Consider the following 22,303-nt stretch of genomic DNA (forward strand, 5'->3'; position numbering starts at 1 on the left):
CCTTAAAATATTAGCAAATCCAACTCAGCAATATAGTAAAAGGGTACACATCATGACCTCCATTGACTTACTACTCAAAAATCATTTAGGTACTTTACCATATTAAGAGGAAAAAAGGGGGGGGGGAATCCTATTATCATCTCAATACTTGTAGAAAAAGCATTTGACAAAATTCAAAAGACATTTATTATAAAAAACTTTCAGCAAACTAGAAATAGGAGACCTCTCTCAACCTGGCAAAAGGTGCCTATAGTTAACAATACTTCATGGTGAAATATTGAACACTTTCATTCTAAGATTTGGGTGTCTACTCTTACCACTTCCATAACATTGCATTTGAAATTCTAGGTAGTGCAATAAGGTAATAGAAGGAAATAAAGAATAGATTGGATAAAAAGAAATAAAACTGTCTTATTTCCAGAAACATGAGCATCTACATAGAAAATCTTAAAGAATCTGTTAAAAGCTACTTGGACTGATAAATGAGTTTATCAGGGTTGTTGAATCAATTGTATTTCTGTATACTAGCAGCAAAAAATTTGAAAATGAAAATTTAAAAACAATATTATTTATAATAGCATAAAAATAGTAAACTATATGGGAATATATTAATTAAATGCATATAAAACCTTGATACAGAAAACCACAGAATATTGTTGAGAAAAAAATTTTAAAGATCTATATAAATGGAGAGATATACTATGTTAATGGATTGAAAGATCTAATATTGCCAAGATGTCAATTCTTCCAAAATTGTTTAATATATTTAACATAATCCTTATTAAATATTACAATAGTCTTCTTTATAGAAGCTGAAAGAAAAGCTGATCCTAAAATCTCCATGGAAAAGAATCTAAAATAGCCAAAATAATTTTGAAAATGACTAAGAGTTGAAGGACTTACACTTCCTTATTACACAACTCGGTATAAAGCTACAGTAATCAAGTCAGTGTGTTACTGACATAGGGACCGACAAATAGGCAATAAAATAGAATAGTGATTCCAGAAATAGTTCCATACTTAGACGATCATTTGATTTTCTACAAAATCACCAAAACAGCTAAATGGGGAAAGGGAAGTCCACAAATAGCAGTGGAACAACACATTATATGTATGGAAGAAAAGGAACCTGCCTGTCCTCTACCTGTACCATGTATAAAAATTAAATTCAAGATTAACCACAGGCTTAACACAAAACTATAAAGTTTCTACAGGAAAACTCAAGAGAATGTCTCTCTAATCTTAGGGGTAAGCAAATATTTCTTAGTGAAGACACATATAGCACTACCTATAAAAGAAGAAATTTGTAAAGTGGACAAAAGCAAAATTCAAAACTTCTGCTCTTCCAAAGATACTATTAAGAAAAGGCAAGCCATAGACAGAGAGAAAATATTTGTACTACAGATATCTGGCTACAGGCTTGTACCAGATTGCATAAAGAATTGCTACAAATCAGTAATAAAAAGAAAAGCAGCCCAATTTGATCAGACACCTCATAAAAGAAAACACACAAATGGGTAGTAAGTACGTACAAGTATGTTCATTTTCATTACTTATCAAAGAATTGCAAATTAAAAGCACAATGAGATACCACTACGCCCTCACCAGAATGGCTAAAATTAAAAGGACTGACAATATTAAGTGTTACTGAGGATGTGGAGCCACTGGAAGTCTCAGGCATTGATGGTGGGAGTATAAATCATTACAATCCATCTGGAAAACTACTGGTTGACATCTATTAAAGTTAAACTTAATATCGCCTATGACCCAGCATGTCCACCCATAGGTGTATAACCTACATAAATTAGTGCTTATGCTCACCAAATGTCTTATGTAGGAGTAGTTGTAATGGTATTACTTATGATAGCCCGATATTAGAAAAAGTCCAAATGTGCATCAAAAATAGTAATGCATAAGTAAATCATAGTATAGTCATACAAAAGAATGTCATACAATAAGAAATGGACCAATAATATGAACCACAGTGAACCTCAAAAAAATGGATACTATAGGGCTTCCCTGGTGGCGCAGTGGTTGAGAGTCCGCCTGCCGATGCAGGGGACAGGGGTTCGTGCCCCGGTCTGGGAAGATCCCACATGCTGCGGAGTGGCTGAGCCCGTGAGCCATGGCCGCTGAGCCTGCGCGTCCGGAGCCTGTGCTCCGCAACGGGAGAGGCCACAACAGTGAGAGGCACGCATACCGAAAAAAAAAAAAAAAAAAAAAGTATACTATATGATTCCCTTTATATGAAGTTCAAAAACTGGCAAAATTAATCCATGGTGATTGAAATCTGAACAATGGTGGCCTGCCTATATGGGGTAGGATTCACTAGAAGAGGGTAAAGGAACCTTTTGTGGGTGATGGAAGTGTTCTATATCTTTATTGAGTGTTAGTTACACAAGTGTGTTCATGATTTATACTGTTAAGATTTGTACATAAATTTTTCCTTAATTTAGAAAAGGAATATATCAGAATGAAGGTGCTTCACTAGTGACTTAAACAAAATACTCTAAAAAAAATAAAAAACTCTAATAAATCCCAGAAACTCTTGAAAATTACTGTTAGATCTCCAAATAACACCATGACTTGTATTACCCATCTTTTATTGATTTAAAACCAAAGATTTTCATGAATTCAATGAAATTGAGGCCTGATGATTTTGAAGTTCACTACCTTATTCTTGAATTTTCTAGAAAGGTGACTGATAACTGTTAATGAAACTCCTGGCACGCAGTAATTTTTGACATCTGAATTTCAGGGTAGAGGCACTTTGTTTTGTGAGGCTACTTAGCTCCTCTGTCATTCTCAGAGCCTGGTAAACAGTGACTCAGATATCTGAATACTAGAGATTAAAATACATCCAACACAAAAGGTCAAGTCTTGGAATAGGTATAGCATCATGCTGCTTGGAATGTTTTTGTGATCTTCATTTTTCAGAGTGTGTTAGAGTGAGGAGGTGTCAGGTTTTCATTTTGTTTTGTTCTTTGATAGGACTCTTGGCAATAATAGGCATTTATGTAACCCCAAAATATTCAGAAATGACAGTCTTTGCTTGAATGACCTTAACATATAAGGCACGATACTTACAGCCCAAAGGAGAGGAAAGTGTATGTGTTAATATGGGCTATTATAAAATCAAAACATCTCTGTTTGCATTGCCTCATCTCTTCAACTATGAAAATCTTCTCAGATCATAATAAATTAATATAGGACTGAGTTTTAAAATGGAATCATATTTAATAATGGAATCTTAGATTTTCTCTGGATTTTTAAAAGTAAATGACTTTTTCTTCCAGTTTTTTATTGAGATATAATTGACATCCAGCACTGTATAATTTTAAGGTGTACTGCATAATGATTTAACTTACATACATCATGAAATGATTACCGAAATAAGTTTAGTAAACACCCATCATCTCATATAGATAAAAAAATTAAAGAAATAGAAAATTTTTTTCCTTGTGATGAGAACTCTTAGGATTTGCTCTCTTAACAATTTTCATATATAACTTACAGAAGTGTTAACCATATTTAACATGTTGTACATTACATCCCTAGTACTTATTTGTCTTACAACTGGAAGTTTGTACCTTTTTATTACCTTCATCCAATTGGCTTTTAAATCCCCTTCAGAAATATATTTAGCAAAACAGGAGAATGTAGAGCTAAAAGTCAAAATAAGTGAGTTTGCACTAACAGCGATTATGTTTTACAAGCAAAACAAGTTTATTTTTACGAGACATACTAAAATATGACTGACTCCAGAAGGAATCCATTTTTTATGCTTTCAACTAACTAAATGAATCTCTCAGTACCCTTAATTATCTTAGCCATACCACATATTTTAGCCTTTTGGAGGTAGATACAGCAATGAATCTGAAACCCCTTGGTTTGTGCTTTGCTCTGAATATTTTTGACATAAGCTATTTAACTGGATCTATGTATCTATGCAGATGCCCTAGAAATTGGCAAGACTGCAATGGTTTTTCCATGTTTCTTCTTATTCCTGCTCATCCTCACATAACCACCTGTAACTATCACTTTGTAGAACCCACAGTGCTAATAAATAACTTCTTGGTATGGATCTAGCCAAGATAACAGGTTTTTTTTTAATTAAAGTATAGCTGGTTTACAATGTTATATTAATCTCTGCTGTACAGCAAAGTGATTCAGTTATATATATATACATCCTTTTAAAAATATTCTTTTCCATTATGGCTTATCACAGGATATCGAATATAGTTCCCTGTGCTATACACTAGGACCTTATTGTTTATCCATGACAGGTTTTTTATCTCAGTTGAAACATCACGTTTATAAAGACATTTGAAAATATATTCCTTCATTCCTTTAGAATGTACTAAGAATCTAAATTATGTAATATGTCACACGATCTACTGGTTATTCTAGGGAATTTGAGGCAAATCAGACAAGATCTGCCCAGAACTCATCGCTTCCCTGAGCTTCAGGAAAAATGTAAACATTTATGTTTCTTGTTAAAGAAAGTATTTGATATACATCGGGCAAACATAAGAAGTCTAATAATGCAAAGTAAGTGATCATTGGACTTGGCTTCAGAAAACCCAAGTGTGAACATTAGCTTTCTATCTTTCCAGCAGTGGTGGATATGAGCCTTCACCTTCTTACCTATAATAAGGGATTAATACCCATTCTGTCTCCTCCCCAGGATGGCTATGAGGAACAAAATGATACAATGAATGTGAGAGGTCTTCTTACATTATAGACATGATACAAATGTGAGGAATTGGTATTATTTGTTATCCTCCAGGTCTATGTTAATTTCCATATTTTTCCAAGGTCAAGTATCAGAGAGCCATTGACTATGAAATATTTTATTTGACAGTCACTTAAAGCCTTTGACTGAACACAGGTTTTAAAACACATTCCCTATACAACCATGAAGCTTAAAAAGCAGCCAGTTAAGAGAAGCATTTTTCTTTTGCTATGAAAAATATAGCACTAGACTTGAAATCCATTCAATGGGTTTTGAGCAAAATTAGAGACTGGATATAAATTCAAAAAGTTAGTAAAAGTACTCAAAGGAAGGAGCTAATTTTGGAACTTTCAAGAGCAACAATAAAATTTATGTGTGTGCATGTATGTGATATATATATAGATAGATATGTGTATATATATATATGTGTGTGTGAGTGTGTATATATATATATATATATATATATATATATATATATATACACATATATATATATGTTTTAGAAAAATCCAGAAAAAATTTGGGATGCATTGTCTCCTAAGTCAATTTTTCATTAACTTTTCTACGAAGTTCATTTTAACTAACAAATGGGTTTAAATAGACATTAAAAATTTTAAAACGCAATGTATTTCTGGAGGACAAACCAATTTCTGGATTCAAAGCTTTTGTATCATCCTTAAAAATCTCATCAGCTTTACCCTATTCTTTGGTGTAACTACTTAGGTACACCTTGTAAAACCATGGGAAATTGTAACCAGAAGAGATTAAAATTGAATCTAGAATTTGCAGTCTTGACAAATTTTTATTTCTGATTCTTAGTAAGCAGCTGATGGTAAAGGAAGTATAAAGCACGTCCCCATCTCCGAGGCATGTTTCATAGCAAGCTTGTGGTATTCATGAATGCAGTTAACATACTCCCTTCAAGTGTTCGCACAGCTCGACACAGTTGCATCTGCCCCCGACTGTAATGGGAGAATTTGGAAGATGCTCCATTCATTTCAACTATGACTGATAAGACTGATAGATTAGAGGTGGAAGTACTAGTCAAGAAAATAACCATTAGTAGAGGAGACAGGTTTTTTTGTTCTTATTCTTTTCTTGAACATGTTAGGTTGGCAAGATAACAAGAAGTTAATAAAATTAAAAATTTTAAAAAATAGTTTCCATTAAAATGTGTTCATATTTTATACTATGTGAATTTTTTCCTTCTTCAACTAGTCCTTTTGTGTGATACATGAAAAAAGAATCTATATCTGAGCAAAATCTACATTTGCCAATAAGTATAACTTTATCAACAAGGAGAAACAAATAATTGGAAATGCAAGTTATTTGGAAAGAAAGGTCAAAATGGTTATTTTACCCTAAATTGTATACAGTAAGACCCCTCTATTTTCTTCAAAATTGCTAGAAGTAGTATAAAGTGTGTTATTTCAAAATAAATTGTATTTTCTGTAGCAATAAAAATATATTTAGTTAGTACATTCTCAGCTGAGGATCTGTCACTAAAAATAATAGATACAAGAAACAAAAAAAAAAACCCAAACTTCACAAACATACAGAACTGTAGCTATGAGCCAGGATAAAAAACCAAAGCTTATAGTATTAAGAGGCATAAAAGTGTTACAAACATTGATTACACAGGGGTACTAATGTCCTGCAAAATATTTATAACACGAAAATACAGCTATACCATATCATAAATTTTACTGAAAGTGAATATGTTACTATAATAATCATTAAACTTTTATACAGTTTGGGGGCTTTCTTAGAATTTGGAAGGGCCCATTTTTAGAAGGAATGAAGGAAGGTAATTAGATGAGCTAAATCCCTTAAGTAAGTTGTTCCAAGAAGGCCAAACTAGTGCATCTTCCCCTCCTTTCACAATTAAATTTGACGGACTGGCGGTCCCTCAAATTCTACCCTCGGCCTTATAGTGGCCTCCAAGCCTGTGGTCAGGATCTTCCTATATGCTTGCTGTTGATGTTGCTTCTGAGATCAAAACCTCTTCAACACAAGAGGTTTCTCAAGATATCTGTACTTCACCCTTTCTTATCTTCTGCATTTCTTTAAAACTATAGAAATTGTTTTGGCTTCACAGAAAATGCAAAAAGGGAAAAAGAAAAAAATTTGCCACTAAATCACTAGATTTGACACCTTGTTGACAGCTATCAGAGTATTTCACACCATTTAGGAAAGCATAAAAACAATTACAGGCATTACTCATTTATTGTGCTTCACTCTATTGTGCTTCTCAGATACTGTGTTTTTTACAAATTGAAGGTTTGTGGCAATCTGCACAAAGCAAATCTATCAGTGCCATTTTTCCAACAGTATTTGCTTACTTCATGTCTCTGTGCCACATTTTGGTAATTCTCACAATATTTCACACTTCTTCATTTATTATTATATGTATTCGTTGTAGTGATCTCTGATCAGTGATCTTTGAAGTTACTATTGTAATTGTTTTGGGGTGCCACAAACCACGCCTATACAAGAAAGCGGACTTAACTGATAAATGTTATTTGTATTCTGACCGTTCACTGACCAGCTGGCCATTCCCCTCTCTCTCTCCTCCTCAGGCCTCCTTATTCCCTGAGACAGGGCAATATTGAAATTAGGCCAATAATAATCCTTTAATGCCCTCCAAGCGTTCAAGTGAAAGGAAGAATTGCACATCTCTCACTTTAAATCAAAAGCTAGAAATGATTAAGCTTAATGAAGAAAGCACATCAAAAGCTGAGATAGGCTGAAAGCTAGGCCTCTTTTGCCAATTAGCCAAGTGGATGCAAAGAAAAAGTTCTTGAAGAAAATGAAAGGTGCTACTCCAGTGAATACATGAATAAGAAAGCAAAATAGTCTTATTGTTGATATGGAGAAAGTTTTAGTGGTGTAGTTAGAAGATCAAAAAAGCCACAACATTCCCTTAAGCCAAAGCCTAATCCAGAGCAAGGCCCTAACTCTCTTTAATTCTATGACGGCTGAGAGAGGTAAGGAAGCTGCAGAAGAAATTTTGAAGCTAGCAGAGGTTGGTTCATGAGATTTAAGGAAAGAAGTCATTACCATAACCTAAAAGGGCAAGGTGAAGAAGCAAGTGCTGATGTAGAACCTGCAGCAAGTTATCCAGAAGCTCTAACTAAGATAATTAATGAAGATGGCTTCACTAAACAATAGATTTTCAATGCAAGGAAATGGCTTTCTATTGGAAAAGATACCGTCTAGGATTTTCATAGATAGAGAGGAGAAGTCAATACCTGGCTTCAAAGCTTCAAAGGACAGGCTGACTCACTTGTTAGGGACTAATGCAACTGGTGACTTAAAGTTGAAGCACTCATTTACCGTTCTGAAAATCCTAGGGCCCTTAAGAAATATGCTAAATCCACTCTACCTGTACTCTATAAATGGAACAATAAAGCCTGGATGACTGCACATCTGTTGACAACATGGCTTACTGAATATTTTATTTATTTTTGGCTGTGTTGGGTCTTCATTGCTGCACGCAGGCTTTCTCTAGTTGCGGCGAGCAGGAGCTACTCTTTGTTGCAGTGCGCAGGCTTCTCATTGTGGTGGCTTCTCTTGTTGCGGAGCACGGGTTCTAGGCATGCTAGCTTCAGTAGGTGTGCACGTGGGCTCAGTAGTTGTGGCTCGCAGGCTCTAGAGCGCAGGCTCAGTAGTTGCAGAACATGGGCTTAGTTGCTCTGGGGCGTGTGGGATCTTCCCAGACCAGGGATCAAACCCGTGTCCCCTGCACTGGCAGGCGGATTCTTAACCACTGTACCACCAGGGAAGTCCTACTGAATATTTTAAGCTCACTGTTCAGACCTATTGCTCAGATAAAGATTCCTTTCAAAATATTACTGCTCATTGACATTGCACCTGGTCACCTGAAAGCTCTGATGGAGATGCACAACAAGATTCATGTTGTTTTCATGCCTGCTATCACAACATCCATTCTGCAGCCATGGATCAGGGAGTAATTTCAACTTTCAAGTCTTATTATGTAAGAAATACATTTTATAAGACTATACATGCCATAGATAGTGATACCTCTGATGGGTCTGAGCAAAGCAACCGTCTGGAAACCTTCTTGAAAGGATTCACCATTTCAGATGCCATTAAGAACATTTGAGATTCAAGGGAAGAAGTCAAAATATCAACATGACAGGAGTTTAGTAAAAGTTTATTCTAACCCTCATGGATGACTTAGGGGTTCAAGACTTCAGTGGAGGAAGTAACTGCAGATGTGGAAGTAGCAGGATAACTAGAATTAGAAGAGGAGCCTGAAAATGTGACTGAATTGCTGGAATCTCATAATAAAACTTTAATTCATGAGGAATTTCTTCTTATGGATAAGCAAAAAAAAAAAAAAGTGGTTTCTTGACATGAAATTTATTCATGGTGAAGATTCTGTGAAGATTGTTGAAATGACAACAAAGGATTTAGAATATTACGTAAACTTAGTTGATAAAGGAGCAGCAGATTTCTAGAGGGTTGACTTCAATTTTGAAAGAATTCTACTGTGGGTAAAATGCTGTCAAACAGCATTGCATGTTACAGAGAAACCATTCATGAAAGGAAGAGTCAACTGATGTGGCAAACTTCATTGTTGTCTTACCTTAAGAAATGGCCACAGCCACCCAACCTTCAGGAACCACCACCCTGATCAGTCAGCAGCCATCAACATTGAGGCAAAACCCTCCACCAGCAAAAAGATTACAACTCACTGAAGGCTAGCATTTTTTAGCAATAATGTATCTTTTTAATTAAGATGTTCATTGCTTTTTTAGACACAATGCTAGTGCACACTTATTAGACTACGGTATGGTATAAACATAACTTTTATATGCACTAGGAAACAAAAAAACTCATGTAACTCACTTTATTGCAATGCTTGCTTTATTGTGGTGGTCTGAAACCAAACCTACAAAATCTCCAAGATATGCCTGTACTAGTTCTTCGTTATGGCCTTTCCAATAAGAAACCCCAACAAGTCCCAAGGGAATTGCTAAGATGGGCAAAAACTATCAGGCCTGAGAACATCAGGCTATCTTGTGTTTCCAAGTTGATGAAACCACTTTCTGTGCCTCTCTACCTGCAGGCATATCCCCAAGAAAAGATGCAGACATCCAGGGGCATAATTAAGTGGTTGGTTAATTAATTGAGTTTAGTGACCTAGGAACCTATAATTCTGCTGCAACCACTTGTGTGATTCAATACACCAGAACATACATGTATTCAGTAAGCTATTGATTTTTAAAAGTATATTTTTGACCTCCTATGAGTAGCACCCTCAAATGAAAGAACAACCTCCAAGAAAAATATAAACTAGTTGATGTACACAACGTCTATTGCTTTTGACCTCTGATTTCATCTTGATGAAAAGTAAATGGGAGAGAGTAAGGAAAATTGTAAAGTTTGTCAAACTTATATTCAGGTTTCCTGACTCTCCCTTTACATATCTTTTCCCCTCCCTTAGGAGAACCTCCCTTGTCCTATTGGATTTCTGATTCCCTCATAGTCTGGCTACAGGGCCCTTTACTAATCTTGCACTCATGGTCTTTATTCACCCTAAAGAATAAATGACACTTTGAAATATTTATAAATAAGTTAAATAATTACTTCACTATAGCATTCAATGTGCTTAGCAATGGAAACTTAATATTCTAAATCAATTGTGGAGTACAAGAAGCAAATAGACTATAGAATCTCCCACATCATCTGTAGGAAGATCAACCCTGCATATGTCTGTCATATGCTTAAGTCCTATATAAAAATGTTGCTATCCAGCATTCCATGAAATTTAGCTCATGGAAGGTAAATCATCACAATGCCTTTTGCAGGCTGAAACAATAATTTTCAGGTCAAAGAACTTAAGTGATATAAAACTACATCTTTTAAAATATCACCAACACCTTAACTAATAAAATCAATGGATCATCTTTGCATACATCAATTAAGAATCCCTGACTGAAGGCTGTTGCTGTGTCTTGCCCTGGTGTCCTGCCTGCCATCTGCTGCAAACAGTGGGGTGTCACTCCAGGACTTTGCTTCAGACAAATTGTGGTTCAAGATGGCAGAGTAGAAGGATGTGCACTCACTACCTCTTTCGAGGGCACCAGAATCACACCTAACTGCTGAACAATCATCAAAAGGAAGACACTGGAACTCACCAAAAAAGATACCCCACATCCAAAGACAAAGGAAAAGCCACAATGAGATGGTAGGAGGGGCACAATCACAATAAAATCAAATCCCGTAACCACTGGGTAGGTGACTCACAAACTGGAGAACAGTTATACCACAGAAGTCCACCCACTGGAGCAAAGGGCCCCACGTCAGGTTTCCCAACCTGGGGGTCCGGCAATGGGAGGAGGAATTCCCAGAGAATCAGACTTTGAAGGCTAGTGGGATTTGACTGCAGGACTTTGGCAGGACTTGGGGAAACGGAGACTCCACTCGTGGAGGGCACATACAAAGTAGTTTGCATATCAGGACCCAGGGGGATGGAGCAGTGATCCCTTAGGAGACTGAACCAGAACTACCGCTAGTGTTGTGGGATCTCCTGTGGGGGGTGGGGGTGGGGCGACTGTGTCTCACTGGGGGGAAAAGACACTGACAGCAGAAGTTCTGGGAAGTACTCCTTGGTGTGAGCCCCCCCAGAGTCCACCACTTGCCCCACCAAAGAGCCTGTAGGCTCCAGTGCTGGGTTGCCTCAGGCCAAACAACTAACAGGGAGGGAACTCAGCCCCACCCATCAGCAAACAAGTGGGTTAAAGTTTTACTGAGCTCTGCCCAGCAGAGCAACACCCAGCTCTACCCGCCACCAGTCCCTGCCATCTGGAAGCTTGTACAAGCTTCTTAGATAGCCTCATCCACCAGAGGGCAGACAGCAAAAGCAAGAAGAACTACAATGCTGCAACCTGTGGAACGAAAATCACATTCACAGAAAGATAGACAAAATGAAAAGGCAGAGGACTATGTACCAGATGAAGGAACAAGATAAAACCCCAGAAAATCAACTAAATGAAGTGGAGATAGGCAACCTTCCAGAAAAAGAATTCAGAATAATGATAGTGAAGATGATCCAGGACCTCAGAAAAAGCATGGAGGCAAAGATAGAGACGATGAAAGAAATGTTTAATAAAGAACTGGAAGAATTATGAACAGTACAATAACTGAAATGAAAAATATACTAGAAGGAATCAATAGAAGAATAACTGAGGCAGAAGAACGGATAAGTGACCTGGAAGACAGAATGGTGGAATTCACTGCTGTGGACCAGAATAAAGAAAAAAGAATGAAAAGAAATGAAGACAGCCTAAGAGACCTCTGGGACAACATTAAACTCACCAACATTCGCATTATAGGGGTCTCAGAAGAAGAGAGAGAGAAAGGACCCGAGAAAATATTTGAAGAGATTGTAGTCGAAAGCTTCCCTAACATGGGAAAGGAAATAGCCACCCAAGTCCAGAAAGTGCAGAGAGTCCCAGGCAGGATAAATCCAAAGAGAAACATGCTGAGACACATAGTAATCAAATTGACAAAAATTAAAGATAAAGAAAAATTATGAAAAGCAACAAGGGAAAAATGACAAATAACATACAAGGGAACTCCCATAAGGTTAACAGCTGATTTCTCAGCAGAAACTCTACAAGCCAGAAGGGAGTAGCACTACATATTTTAAGGATGAAAGGAAAGAACCTACAACTAAGATTACTCTACCTGGCAAGGATCTCATTCATATTCAATGGTGAAATCAAAAGCTTTACAGACAAGCTAAGAGAATTCAACACCACCAAACCAGCTCTACAACAAATGCTAAAGGAACTTCTCTAAGTGGGAACCACAAAAGAAGAAAAGGACCTACAAAAACAAACCCAAAACAATTAAGAAAATGGTAATAGGAACATACATATCGATAATTACCTTAAACGTGAATGAATTAAATACTCCAACCAGGGGCTTCCCTGGTGGCACAGTGGTTGACAGTCTGCCTGCTGATGCAGGGGACGCGGGTTCCTGCCCTGGTCCGTGAGGGTCCCACATGCCGCGGAGCGGCTGGCCCGTGGGCCGTGGCAGCTGGGCCTGTGCACCGCGGCGGGAGGGGCCACAGCAATGAGAGGCCCGCGTACCGCAAAAAAAAAAAAAAAAAAAAAAAAAATGCTCCAACCAAAAGACACAGGCTTGCTGAATGGATACAAAAACAAGACCCATATATATTCTGTCTACAAGAGACCCACTTCAGACCTAGGGATACCTACAGACTGAAATTGAGGGGATGGATAAAGTTATTCCATGCAAATGGAAATCAAAAGAAAGCTTGATTAGCAATACTCATATCAGATAAATTAGATTTAAAAAATAAAGAATGTAACAAGAGACAAGGAAGGACACTGCATAATGATCAAGGGATCAATCCAAGAAGAAGATATAACAATTATAAATATATATGCACCAAACATAGGAGCACCTCAAAATGTACGGCAAATGCTAACAGCTATAAAAGAGGAAATCGACAGTAACACAATAATAGTGGGAGACTTTAACACCTCACTTATACCAATGGACAGATCATCCAGACAGAAAATTAATAGGAAACACAAGCTTCAAATGACACAATAGACTAGATCGATTTAATTGATTTTTTTTTTTAAGAAGATGTTGGGGGTAGGAGTTTATTAATTAATTTATTTATTTTTACTGTGTTGGGTCTTTGTTTCTCTGTGAGGGCTTTCTCTAGTCGTGGCAAGAGGGGGCCACTCTTCATTGCAGTGCGCGGGCCTCTCACTATCGCGGCCTCTATTGTTGTGGAGCATAGGCTGCAGACGCGCAGGCTCAGTAGTTGTGGCTCACGGACCTAGTTGCTCCGCGGAATGTGGGATCCTCCCAGACCAGGGCTTGAACCCATGTCCCCTGCATTAGCAGGCAGATTCTCAACCACTGCGCCACCAGGGAAGCCCCGATTTAATTGATATTTATAGGACATTCCATCTGAAAACAGCAGATTACACTTTCTTCTCAAGTGCACATGGAACATTCTCCAGGATAGATCACATCTTGGGTCACAAATCAAGCCTCGGTAAGTTTAAGAAAATTGAAACCATATCAAGCATCTTTTCTGACCACAACACTATGAGATTAAAAATCAGTTACAGGGAAAAAAACCATAAAAACACAAACACATGGAGGCTAAACAATACATTACTGAATAACAAGAGATCACTGAAGAAATCAAAGAGAAAATCAGAAAATACCTAGAGATAAATGACAATGAAAACAAGATGATCAGAAACCTATGGGATGTAGCAAAAGCAATTCTAAGAGGGAAGTTTATAGCAATTCAATTGCACCTCAAGAAACAAAAAAAAATCTCAAACAATCTAACCTTACACCTAAAGGGAGTGGAGAAAGAACAACAAACAAAACCCAAAGTTAGTAGAAGGGAAGAAATCATAAAGATCAGAGCATAAATAAATGAAATAGATACAAAGAAAACAACAGCAAAGATCAATAAAACTAAAATCTAGTTCTTTGTGAAGGTAAACAAAATTGATAAACCATTAGCCAGACTCATCAAGAAAAAGAGGAGGAGGACTCAAATCAATAAAATTAGAAATGAAAACGGAGAAGTTACAACTGACACCACAGAAATACACAGCCTCATAAGAGACTACTACAAGCAAATCTATGCCAATAAAATGGACAACCTGGAAGAAATGGACAAATTCTTAGAAAGGTATACCCTTCCAAGACTGAACCAGGAAGAAGTAGAAAATATTAACAGACAAGTAATGAAATTGGAACTGTGATTAAAAATCTTCCAACAAACAAAGTCCAGGACAGATGGCTTCACAGGTGAATTCTATCAAATATTTAGAAGAGCTAACCCCCATCCTTTCAAACTCTTCCAAAAAATTGTAGAGGAAGGAACACTCCCAACTCATTGTATGAGGCCACCATCACCCTGATACCAAAACTAGACAAAGGTACTACAGAAAAAGAAAATTACAGACCAATATCACTGATGAATATAGATGCAAAAGTCCTCAACAAATACTAGCAAACAGAATCCAACAACACATTAAAAGGATCATATCACCATGATCAAGTGGGAGTTATCCCAGGGATACAAGGATTCTTCAGCATACACAAATCAATCAATGTGATACACCATATTAACAAATTGAAGAATAAAAACCATATGACAATCTCAATAGACGCAGAAAAAGCTTTTGACAAAATTCAACACCCATTTATGATAAAAACTCTCCAGAATGTGGGCACAGAGGGAACCTACCTCAACATAATAAAGGCCATATACAACAAATCCACAGCAAACAGCATTCTCAATGGTGAGAAACTGAAAGCATTTCCTCTAGATCAGGAACAAGACAAGGATGTCCCCTCTCACCACTATTATTCAACATAGTTTTGGAAGTCCTAGCTATAGCAATCAGAGAAGAAAAAGAAATAAAAGTAATCCAAATCAGAAAAGAAGAAGTAAAACTGTCACTCTTTGCAGATGACATGATACTATACATACAGAAAGCTAAAGATGCCACCAGAAAACTACTAGAGCTAATCAATGAATTTGGTAAAATAGCAGGAAACAAAATTAATGCACAGAAATCTCTTGCATTCCTATAAACTAACAACAAAAGATCAGAAAGATAAATTAAGGAAATAATCCCATTCACCACTGCAACAAAAAGAATAAGATACCTAGGAATAAACCTACCTAAGGAGATAAAAACTTGTACTCAGAAAACTATAAGACACAGATGAAAGAAATTAAAGATGTCACAGATAGAGAGATATACCATGTTCTTAGATTGGAAGAATCAACATTGTGAAAATGGCTATACTACCCAAAGCAATCTACAGATTCAGTGCAATCCCTATCAAATTACCAATGGCATTTTTTTTACAGAACTAGAACAAAAAACTCTTAAAATATGTATGAAAACACAAAAGACCTCAAATAGCCAAAGCAATCTTGAGAAAAAAAATAACCGGAGCTGTAGGAATCAGACTCCCTGACTTCAGACTATTTTACAAAGCTACAGTAACCTAGACAATATGGTACTGGTACAAAAACAGAAATATAGATCAATGGAACAGGATAGAGAGCCCAGAGAGAAACCCATGCACCTATGGTCAATTAATCTATGACAAAGGAGGCAAGGATATACAATGGAGAAAAGACAGTCTCTTCAATAACTGGTGCTGGGAAAAGTGAACAGCTACATGTAAAAGAATGAAATTAGAATACTCCCTAATACCATACACAAAAATAAACTCAAAATGGATTAGAGACCTAAATGTAAGACTGGACACTATAAAACTCTTAGAGGAAAACATAGGAAGAACACTCTGACATAAATCACACAAGATCTGTGATTGACCCACCTCCTAGAGTAATGGAAATACAAACAAAAATAAATAAATGGGACCTAATGAAACTTAAAAGCTTTTGCACAGCAAAGGAAACTATAAACAAGATGAAAAGACAACCCTCAGAATGGGAGAAAATATTTGCAACCAAATCAATGGACAAAGGATTAATGTCCAAAATATATAAACAGTTCATATAGCTCAATAATAAAAAAACAAACAACCCAATCAAAAAATGGGCAGAAGACCTAAACAGACATTTCTCCAAAGAAGACATACAGATGGCCAAGAAGCACATGAAAAGCTGCTCAATATCACTAATTATTCAAGAAATCCAAATCAAAACTCCAGTGAGGTGTCACCTCACACTGGTTAGAATGGGCATCAGCAGAAAATGTACAAACAACAAATGCTGGAGAGGGTGTGGAGAAAAGAGAACCCTCTTGCACTGTTTGGAATGTCAATTGATACAGCCACTCTGGAGAACAGTATAGAGATTCCTTAAAAAACTAAAAATAGAATTGCCAAATAATGCAGCAATCCCACTAGGCATATACCTAGAGAAAACTATAATTCAAAAAGACACATGAACCCCAATGTTCACTGCAGCACTATTTACAATAGCCAGGTCATGGAAGCAACCTAAATGCCCATAGACAGGAGAATGGATAAAGAAGATATGGTACATGTATACAATGGAATATTACATCAGCCATAAAAAGGAATGAAATTGGGTCATTTGTAGAGATGTGTATGGACCTAGAGACTGTCATACAGAGTGAAGTAAGTCAGAAAGAGAAAAACAAATATCATATATTAACGCATACATGTGGAATCTAGAAAAGTGGTGCAGATGAACCGGTTTGCAGGGCAGAAATAGAGACACAGATGTAGAGAACAAATATATGGATGCCAAGGGGGAAAGCACGGGGTGGGGTGGGGGGGAGGAAATGGGAGATTGGGATTGACATGTATACACTAATATGTATAAAATAGATGACTAATAAGAACCTGCTGTATAAAAAAATTAATTAATTAAATTTTAAAAAAAGGAATCCCCAATATCATATTTCCCATGAAGTCTATGAGTAGCCTTATTTCTACTTTAATAATAGTAATATCATCTATATTTTAGCAAGTTATTAATATTATTCTTTCACTTTATTCTCAACATGTTAAAATCAAATTCATAATAGTCTTTAAATCAAGCCCTCATCCAGATCATCTTATTTCTATTAGTGGCCCCAAAGTCTCCTTTTCATTCAGGTTTGAAGCACAAGCCTCACCCTAAACTTACCCCAAGCCATCTCCCACACTGCCAACAAATTAGTGTTTCAAAAGTAGAATTCCTCTTATGTCAATTCCATATAGAATAAAGAGGGGAAAAGCCAGTGCCTCCCCATTACATGTAAATTAAGTAGTAATCCTTTTCCTTGTGGTTTAATACCATCCAAGGTGTGCATTAGACTTCATAAATACCTCTAATTTGCACAGCTCTGTGTTTTAGCTAGTATTATGAATTATGATTCTTATTAGCTAACATTTAATGACTATTGACTATATATTAGTCAGTGTCCTTAGGCTTCACATAAATTATTTTAGATAACCTCAGGATAACCCTATTAGGTAGATACTATTATATCCTTATTCTTAAAAACAAGTCAACCGAAATCACTGAGTTGGGTAACAGAGGAGAATTCATTTCGGCAAAGTCTGTGATGTGTCTGAAGTAACAGAGACAGCCTGTTGAACAGCAGTGATTTAGCTCTGCGTCTTGTAACTCCAAGGCTAATGACACAGTAATTTCTGCCCCCCCGCATCTGTCCCTTAAGCCAAGTATAAATATTAATTCCAAATGGAATGGATGTTATTCTCTTGGGGAATGGTGAGGCTTGCTGGGAAAGGTCACAGAAATTCTTGCCCTATTTTCTCTAAGTCATGACATAGTGAGACATTCCTATTTGTAGCTACTTTGCCTACTTCTTTGGTGACTGTATCTAGATTTTTCCAAGCAATTCTCATTTCAAACTTTCTCTCCCTTCTAATCAGAGGCATAGTTTAGCGTAAATGCACTAGAAAACATCATCAATAAAAACTTTAAAGCCACATGTTGACATAAAGTTGTAAAGATCAGGATGAAAAGCTGCTAGAGGAAGCAAAGGAAACTGAAGTTCTCAGACAGGTTTGCCTTGTAATATGGGCTCTGCTACAAAGTAAAGGCCACTCCCTTTTGTCCCCTGATCTCAACCATATATTCTAAGTTGTGGTCTTATGCAAGGCCAGTGTACCCCATGAAGGTATACAACCAACAGATTAGGAGAAAATAGAACCCAAAGCATTCTTTCAAATGTCTGGGCAGTTGAAGTGAATGGGGCAAGTGAAGTATCCTACCTCCTTTTTCTTTGTGAGCACATCTTGAATGGAAAGAATCAATGCTTGATAAACCTTATCATAATAAAGCTTTGTCCAGAGCAGCCACCTTTATTTCAGGAAACGAAAATCTAATTATGATGTTAACCCAAACAAAAATGGAATTCTTTAACCTTTGTGCTCAATCTACAATTGATAAGACCAAATAATAAAAAATCATTGACATTTCAATTTTCTCTGAGAAGAATACATTAAAATAAAATTTATGCATACAGAATGTAAGAATGTTGCAGATATTCCTCATTACTTGCTGTAGGAGATTCAGTAAAACTTGGTTAATAAGTAAAAAGATGTTTCAAAATGCTCATACACTTTTAAATTTAAAAAGCCATCCAATCATGAATTCTTGATACTGAAGATCTGCTGATGTATTTGGCATGGAAAAATGAAGCAGAAAAATCCACGAGATGGATTGTTAATTAAATGCCAAATAACACACTGAGATGACTATTTTATGGTGACTTTAGAAAATTCCAAAGAGCAAAGGTTTGTCTCTTTATAATCAAGGGGTTGTAATACCAATGTGGAGTCTCTAGGTGCTGAAAATGTTCATGTTTTTTTACTTCTGCAATGTGTGCCATATGCAACATATCCCCAAAAGGAGACCATGTGAGTAAAATTATATGAACTTGAACAATAGCTTTTTGTTTTGTGATAAATACACAATGCTAATTAAGAAATAAAATATGCAGCTTTTTAAGCCTTTTTATCTAAGCTGCTTTTAGTTTCTCCACACCAAGTCTGTACTAATGGGCTTTCCTTTCCGCAGGGAGATAAAGAAGCTGAATTAGGGCTTCCATTTTCCCCACTTTGTGATCGGAAGTCAACGATGGTGGCGCAGTCCCAAATAGGTAATACTGAGGATTGGTGGTAGTGGAGAGCGGGTGTGTGCCTGTCAGTTTTCAAATGGATACATGATGTTGTTCACCCATGAAAACCTCACTCCATATTCATGATGAATTTGATCTTTAGACTGATCTATATGGTGGTGAATGAAGAATTTTGAAACATTCTCACAAAATGAACTCAATAAAGCAGTATTAGTGAATAATAATTGTTATTCTCTTTGTAATCCTTTTACAAAATAGAGGACTTTCTTCTTTTGCAAGAGACAGCATTTCTTGTTTTGTTGCTGATTATTTTCTGTAATTTAATCCTTTGTATTTAGGACAATCCAATGAAAATATTAATATATCTGTTATCACTGTTTGCATAATATTCTTAATATACTAGCTCATATTCTTTTGGGAAAAAAATTCTTATGATATGAATAGGGAAGCCAACAACAGGAAATCTGTAAAATGATATTGCTCCCAACCATATTTATCCTTTTCATTTGTGCTTATATTGGAGACTTCAAGTCCAACCCATGATTAAAACATATTATTGCTATGCTGCATGGTTCATATATTTGTAATAGTTATTCCCTGGGCCAGCATCTTCATTACTGATCTATATGATCAATAAATATAAAGATGACTGCCTTACCTCTCTAGTTGGTCTGGTACCACCTCCTACAAAGTGGTGGTCAGCTGTCAGAAAGCTTCTTGCTCTCACCTTTCCCCTCTTCCTACCCATGTTCCAACAGCTGTTTTCCTAGCTACCATAACACAGGTGACTCTCATCGTTTAGAAGTTGTGAATATGTCAGGTTAAGGACCTCCTTGGGCAAGCTGAGAAGAATAGAAGTGTGTGAGGCTTATTGCCGTAATGTAAATTGCTGCCATGTTAGTAGAGGTGACTCATTTGATAGTCTCTAGATCCCAGGCATTTAAAACCATAGACAAAACGTGAAAGAACACCCTGGTGGTCAATTAACATTGACTCAACTTGAAGTCATCAATTCAAACACAAAACTCTTGAAATTTTTGAATTAAAGATGTACCTTAGGGCTTCCCTGGTGGCGCAGTGGTTGAGAGTCCGCCTGCCGATGCAGGGGACACGGGTTCGTGCCCCGGTCCGGGAAGATCCCACATGCCGCGGAGCGGCTGGGCCCGTGAGCCATGGCCGCTGAGCCTGCGCGTCCGGAGCCTGTGCTCTGCAACGGGAGGGGCAACAGCAGTGAGAGGCCCGCGTACCGCAAAAAAAAAATGCATCTTAATGTATGCTATGGTGAATAAAATTACTTGAAATGTGAATTACTTTATCCAAGTTTCTGATGGATAGGATACTTTTTAAATATAGATAGTTCCCAGGACACTATCATTTAAAAAGCATCCCCGCAGTGTTCTCTTATATTCAGATGGTAGTCTGTTGCTCCCAGTTGTGTTTAAGGCAACAAGTGCTTGATTTCCAGCACCACACCTCTCCTGGGACCTCGGGTGTTGAATGTACACAGAGCTTGTCTCCTCCTCCACCTAAACACAGGTGGTAAATGCTCCTAAAGGACCGTGCCCCATTCTCTGTGTGTGTCATTTTCTAGTTTGATGAGTACTTTCAATGTAAAATTCTTTATTCAATCCTGTCATCTCAAAGTGGCGGGATTAATGCTGTTCTCCGTTCTGATTTAACAGAATACGCCCACAGGTTGCGAACTTAAAGCTTTACATCCTGGGAATAATAAACAGCAATTTGAAATATTAACACACTGGCAGAAAGCTCTGACTGATACAGTGTGAGAAAAAAAGTGGTTGCCTTCCTGTGGCTTGAGAAAAAAACTTCAATTATGTAGTTTCTTTGGAGCTTACATATTATTTCTTGTTAGTCAATAATAAAATTCAACGAACAAGTGAAGACCTTTCAGAAAGAAGAGTGATCCCTCTCATTAACAGAGGAAAATAGATTGACTCTGGTTAGATCTGAAATTATTGTTAACAATAAGATGAGGCTGAATATTAAGTAGGAAACCCAATACACTTGAGTTAGCAAGCTTAAATTGTATCACTTCCACTGCTTGAGAGATGATTTTGTAGAACAGTTAAACTCTCTCTAAAGATTGTGTTATTGGATTAAAAATAATTGCAATGGGCTTCCCTGGTGGCGCAGTGGTTGGGAGTCCGCCTGCCGATGCAGGGGACACGGGTTTGTGCCCCGGTCTGGGAGGATCCCGCATGCCGCGGAGCGGCAGGGCCTGTGAGCCGTGGCCGCTGGGCCTGCGCGCGCAGCTTCTGCTCCGCAACCAGTGAGAGGCCCGCGTACCGGGGGGAAAAAAAAAAAAATTGCAAGGGGTAAGCTGAACCAATGTTGTAGTTGAAACTTGTTATCAGGAGCATCAGAATCTCTGCATTATTACTAATGTTAGAATTCAGGAAATTGTAACACTTGAATATATTTATTTATGTTTTTGCTTTTGTAGGTTTCATTGATTTCATAGTAGAGCCAACATTTTCTCTTCTGACAGACTCAACAGAGAAAATTATTATTCCTCTTATAGAGGAAGACTCAAAAACCAAAACTCCTTCCTATGGAGCAAGCAGGTTTGATGTTTTCTTTTTTGCATCTTTTCCTTTTTACTTATGGTTATCTTTATTATTCCTTACATTAGGCAGGAAATTCTTAGAAGAATTATTAGGTAGTATTGCCACCTAATGGCTCTACAATATATTGCATCTGCCTTTGAAATTAGGAATTTGATGTCCACTACAAAAAATATCAAAGTACTAAGGAGTATAACAGAATTGTATTCAATACTCAAGAGAATAAATATTATTTTAATTTTCATTAAAATGTATGAATTATGTCCTGGATATAGTAACATGTCTGGTAGTGGTGGGCAGTTGGGAGACGGGCATTGTGTTGGCTTGCTAAC

The 22,303-nt window shown here is 37.0% G+C and overlaps 1 protein-coding gene across 3 annotated transcripts in view; it reads left to right on the forward strand.

Annotated features, from left to right (window-relative positions):
* Window positions 1–22,303, forward strand: part of PDE1A (phosphodiesterase 1A) — a 349,907-nt gene that overhangs the window by 287,794 nt on the left and 39,810 nt on the right. For all 3 annotated transcript variants that reach the window (XM_060016484.1, XM_060016483.1, XM_060016482.1), the window contains exons 12-13: window positions 19,326–19,407; window positions 21,851–21,971. In XM_060016484.1, the coding sequence (XP_059872467.1) occupies window positions 19,326–19,407; window positions 21,851–21,971 (203 nt within the window). The remainder of the gene's footprint in view (window positions 1–19,325; window positions 19,408–21,850; window positions 21,972–22,303) is intronic.

Source organism: Delphinus delphis, chromosome 7, assembly GCF_949987515.2.
Source record: "Delphinus delphis chromosome 7, mDelDel1.2, whole genome shotgun sequence".
NCBI classification, from domain to species: Eukaryota; Metazoa; Chordata; class Mammalia; order Artiodactyla; family Delphinidae; genus Delphinus; species Delphinus delphis.